This window comes from Nanorana parkeri, unplaced genomic scaffold (genome assembly GCF_000935625.1).
Source record: "Nanorana parkeri isolate BGI_ZX_2015 unplaced genomic scaffold, ASM93562v1 scaffold454, whole genome shotgun sequence".
In the NCBI taxonomy this organism is placed as follows: Eukaryota; Metazoa; Chordata; class Amphibia; order Anura; family Dicroglossidae; genus Nanorana; species Nanorana parkeri.
Genome location: NW_017306722.1, coordinates 270,123 through 275,381, shown reverse-complemented (window position 1 = coordinate 275,381; position 5,259 = coordinate 270,123). Strand labels below are relative to the sequence as shown.

The 5,259-nt window shown below is 37.5% G+C and overlaps 1 protein-coding gene across 1 annotated transcript in view; it reads left to right on the top strand.

Moving 5' to 3' along the window:
* PHTF2 (putative homeodomain transcription factor 2) overlaps window positions 1-4,340 on the top strand; it is an 88,260-nt gene extending 83,920 nt beyond the window's left edge. Inside the window, exons 16-18 of the mRNA XM_018560420.1 lie at window positions 901-996; window positions 1,917-2,042; window positions 4,109-4,340. Coding sequence (XP_018415922.1) covers window positions 901-996; window positions 1,917-2,042; window positions 4,109-4,129 — 243 coding nt within the window. The 3' untranslated portion in view covers window positions 4,130-4,340. The remainder of the gene's footprint in view (window positions 1-900; window positions 997-1,916; window positions 2,043-4,108) is intronic.
* Window positions 4,341-5,259: the final 919 nt, after the last annotated feature.

Genomic DNA, 5,259 nt, shown 5'->3' with positions numbered 1-5,259 from the left:
TGTATGTATGTATGTATGTGTATATATATATATATATATATACATATACATATACATATACATATACATATACATATACATTTTTTTATCACAGTATTGGTATTTATAAGTTTTTATACATAGTGCATGGTATTTTAACTCATTTAAGGACTAAATACTATAGGATAGTGCACAACAGTTTTTGCACATATATTGTATCTACTAGATTTGTAAGCTCTCATGAGCAGGGCCCTCCTACCTTCTGTACCAAAATTGTATGGTCTCCCTCAGTTTTGTAAAGCGCTGCGCAAACTGCTGGCGCTATATAAATCATGTATAATAATATGAGGGGGAGCTTTTAAAGCTATATATTTTTGAGAGTGCGGTGCACTTTGGAAATTGTTTTATGATTATTGGTTTGCGATAATTAGCACTGCTGCTTAGTATTCGGAGATAAGAGCTCAGGGTTATGTAAAGAAATAATATAAAAAGCCATTTAAATTTATGAAGAAACATTTTAAATATAATCTGCAATTCCAGATGTGTTTGATTCTACTACCACTATATATTTAATGATCTAGGTGACTGAAAACCTTCATAGATACGTTGTAGTTCCCATCTTACATTTGACAAGCCTTTTTTTTTTTCTTTAAAGCACTTATAAACTTAAAATTATTCATGAATCATTAATGAACATCCTTAATTTATCTGAATGATATTTACACTATCTACACACAAAGTAAGTCTCTGGGCAACCACAGTTGATTACCCACACACATTACTTAAAATAAAAAACAGCTAATTCAAAGGTCTGCCCAGTGCTTTTCTTGATAGTGTGCAGCAAGTACATAGAAGTTAAAGGTTGTACTTACTGTACATGTATTTCAATAAAGAACTTTTATATTTGTCATTATCAAACAGATCAATTTGTACTTGAAAATGGAGAAGAAGCCGAACAAGAAGGAAGAGCTGACACTTGTCAACAATGTATTAAAATTAGCTACTAAGTTGCTGAAGGTAAGTAATCCGCTTCAGATTGCCTTAATATTTTTTATATTTTAAAAAGGGGTAGTACCTAGCAGATTGATATAGTAACTGGCTGGATTCTGTCCAGAACTGTACATGAGAGAGTTATCTACTGTAGTTTTCCAACTCTTGTCTTTACTATAGTCCTTATCAACTAGATCAGGGCCAAATCACACAAAAGGTGACCTAAGCAGCTAGGCATCTGCCTAGGATCTGGTAGGTGTCCAGGGCTCTGGTATTCTTTCCTCCTTAAACCTCTGAATTATTGTCTCTGACCTTAGACAGCCCTCATGGGTTGTAACATTACAGTCCTTGTGAGCAACCAAGATGTAAGAAGGAGGAGGAGGGAGCTGAGAGGAGTGTAGGCTGTGCACTATCCTCTCTATTTTCTGTAGATCATTGGCAGAAAGATAATTTTGCTGGAAAAGGGTTGATCTGTTCTCAACTTCCACAAATCAGATGCGGAGAAGGTGGAAGTCTGCTGCTAGCAAATTCTGAAGAGGGGGGAGGGGCTTAAATGCGTCTGCTGTTCTCTTCACTCCTTCTCGTTCTTTTCTCCTAGTCCTCACTGATTCACTGTAGAAAGTTTCTAACGGCCATCAAAAGGTACAAAGTCTGTTTTGTCATTTGCTTCTGACATACAGACACATAGGGCAGGTTCATAACACGTATTCTGACATTGTTGCAATATTCTCTCTTGTAAATTGTTGAGTAGTAGAGCCTGAGAAGAACGGTGTCTTTCTACCAAACTAGCAAGCAGTAATGTTCATCTCTTATGTGTTTAGGCAACTTTAAACTTGTATATAATTCATCACAACATGGAAACATTTTTTCCTGGTTTAATTCATTGATATATATTTCATTTTGTTTTTTAATTATGTAATAATGTAATATTTGTTTTGTCTTTTAAGGAGCTGGATAATCCCTTTAGGTTATATGGTCTGACAATGAATCCTCTGCTTTACAACATCACCCAGGTGGTCATCTTGTCTGCAGTGTCTGGTGTCATTAGTGATCTGCTGGGATTTAATCTCAAGGTGGGAATATGCTAAAAAAAGAAGTTTGAAAATTGTCATGTTACATTTAATAGCTTTGTATCAATTTTAATTCAAGCTTCTAAACTTATTTGTGTTTACAAATTGGATCACCTCAAATTAAAACTTATTGACATTGCTACAATGCAGTTGTGGTTTTGAAAGAGAGAGCCTAGCAGTAGCTGCTGCTTTGGTGACAGTCACTCTCTAATTGAAACTTGGGTGGCTCCATCACTTTACCATCTAATAGTTTGCTGCACATCTGTTGCATTTTTGGTTATTTGTAGAAGGGTTTTGGCAACCACCGCCATGCTGTTTGCGCTGGCACCCTCCGCCATTAGCTGTAATTGACAGGTTACCTGGCTGTTCATTAGAAAACCTGGGCCACCCACCTCCTGGACACTAAAATACTGCTAGCAGCTGAGGATGTAGGTGTGCTGTGCCAAAAAAGCTTTTCCACACGCCTACAGCAGTACTCTACTTTACTTTTCTGAAGGTACAGGGTTTGGGGCTGGTCTGAGGTCTGAAAGTGCCTTCACTGGGGCTGAATTGATTTTGTGCTCTCGTAGTTATACTGCTAATAAGTTAAACTTAATTTTTTTGGTTTGAGTTTAACTTGACATTGCTTGTACAATTATGGGTGTAGAAATTTAAAACAAATTAGGACTTCAACTCACTATTGTTCACCGACATCTGACTATGTTTTATAAACCGTTTTCTGATTTACCTAATTTTAAAAAAAAATTACAAATATATATTTTCCCTCCTGAACATACAGCTATGCACTTCTAATCTTTAATGGTAAAACTTTTTCTTCCTCAGGAAAACAATTGTGTTTTTTCTTTTATGAAGCTTGCCTTTAACATACAAATTTAGAATTTTACAGTGTTTATCCATGATTATCCTGAAGGACTGTTTATGCATGTTTTCTTTGCTTCTGCTTATTGTGCAATTTGGTGGATATAAACTCTCCACCGCAAACCATGAGGCCTGAGGCTTGTTTCCTGTGTACTGACACTTCAAACTGACAGTCTGTGCAATTTTGGATGCAAAAATGTATAGACTCGTTTTTATTTGCCTTTTTGTCTGTATTTAAATTATTGCATAGCTTGCCTGTTTTATGTGGCACACAGATGTATCACGGAGAACCTGTAGCACAGACAATATATTTGCGTGCCGGCCACCACAGTATCTATCAGTCTACTTGTGGCCTCGGATGCCCAGAACCTTGCCCCGCTCATTTGGAGGCCTTGGCTTGTATCATGATTTCTACCCCCAACACCATCTCAATATCCAGTAGGCACGTCAGGAGCCAATAGCAAGTTTCCCTATCGCGCAGCAGGCCAGTAGGGGACATATTTTGCAGGAAAAAAAACAACTGAAGCCTCTATTTATGAAGTGTGGACATGTATTAACTAACTTATTGCATTAGCCAAAAATACATCAGATTGTGCAGTAAATTATTAGATTGTAAAGAATGTAGAACCGTTATTTCACATGTTGCATTAAAGCAGAGTAGTCTTAAGATATTGTCACTTTGAATGTCCTTGGAATTTCACTGTATTAGAAAGTGCTTTTTTTTTTTTTTTAAAGGGTTGGGTAACATTTTAACCTCCATACCTATTAACGTGCCATTCAACTGTAAACATTACTGCTTCATAAAATTTGTAAATCAGTCTTTTTGTAGATTGTAAGAACTGTAGAATGATAAATTTGTGTGCCCACATCAGAATTGGTTCTGTCCATAACAGCCAATCGGAATCCTTATTTTGTTTTTAGACCTAGACTGCATAAATTACAATTGGAAGCTGATTTGTTGCTTTGGTCAACAATGTTTTTCTTAGCGCACGCATTTCATGTATCTTCCTTCTCAGAAATGGCAGTGTGTCACATCACTGTCAACTGTCACCATGTCACAACATTTCATTATGTCAAACACACACTTTGTTGCCATTAAGGCAGTGCATGTATGTCCACTTACATACTTGCCTTATCAAGTGTTTGATGACCCCTTATTTATTTTCAGCCTTGTTTTTTTTAATTGTTTGCTTTCTTTTTTTTCATTCCAGTTATGGAAGATCAAATCGTGACACCCTTCCTAACCGTTATCTGGAGCAAGAATATGGACTTTTTCAGAGAATATAAGCTGACTCACAGCAGTTACTGTGCTTGTGTTCAGAAGCTAAAGCCTTTGGCAAGACATGATTTTCAAAACTGAAGTGTTTACGTCTGACTGATTGCAGTCTGTGCAATTCTTTTATTTATTTACCTTGTCAGTGTTTTGTTTTTATTTTGTTTTGTTTTATTCTATGATTTTTAGCTTTCACCCATGTAAGGTGTGTGTGTGTGTGTGTGTGTGTGTGAATGAGCACCCTTCTATAGATCAGGGGACATCACCCAGTACTTCACTCACCCTCCATCTGCCAGGGACAGATTTACCTGATTTAGTTTATTTTTATTGTTTTTATGTGATGGCATGCGTTTGTCAGGTGACCGATCTTGGTAAAGGAGGAACATGTACCCAGGCCTACACTACTGAGGAATGAAGCCTCCAGACTCCAGTATTCTTCCATAATATTTCATATTCTGATCATAAAAGTGCCAGCAGCATGTGAAATATTAAATGTAGAGCATTTATTAGTAACAACGAAACCAGCATTGTCATAATAGGAGAGAAAGAAAGTTATATCTAAAGTAATATCTAAGCGGTACACTTATTTTAAAGTGTGCACGCCCAAAGCATACAATCAAAAATACAATACAATCAAAATGACTATTTCAGTAAGAATGGGTTACTGTCTGAGCTAACCACAGTAACTAGGTCACAGAGCCAAAAATGTATTCGAGATTTAAGAAGTTATCTCTCTGTTATCTCTGTGTGTTACTATGTATAAGTGCCCTCTTAAGGATATACATACATATTAGGGATGCACCAATACTGTTTTTTCGGATTCGAGTAAGAGTATCCATATTTTTTTTTATCAGTATTCGCCGACACAGAGTACCAATATCGGCATCCCGAGGTAGCATGGGCCGTGCTTCCCAGCCAATCGGGAAGCAATCGGGTCCTGACCAGCCGCCCGGCTTCCTGATTGCCTGGGAAGCCAGCTTCACGCTTCCTCTCGACACTGCAGGGCAGCCTGGCTTCTTGACCAATCGGAGATCTGGACAGCGGGTCATGACTATGCTCCCTCGCAGCACTACCGGTCAGGTTCAGTAT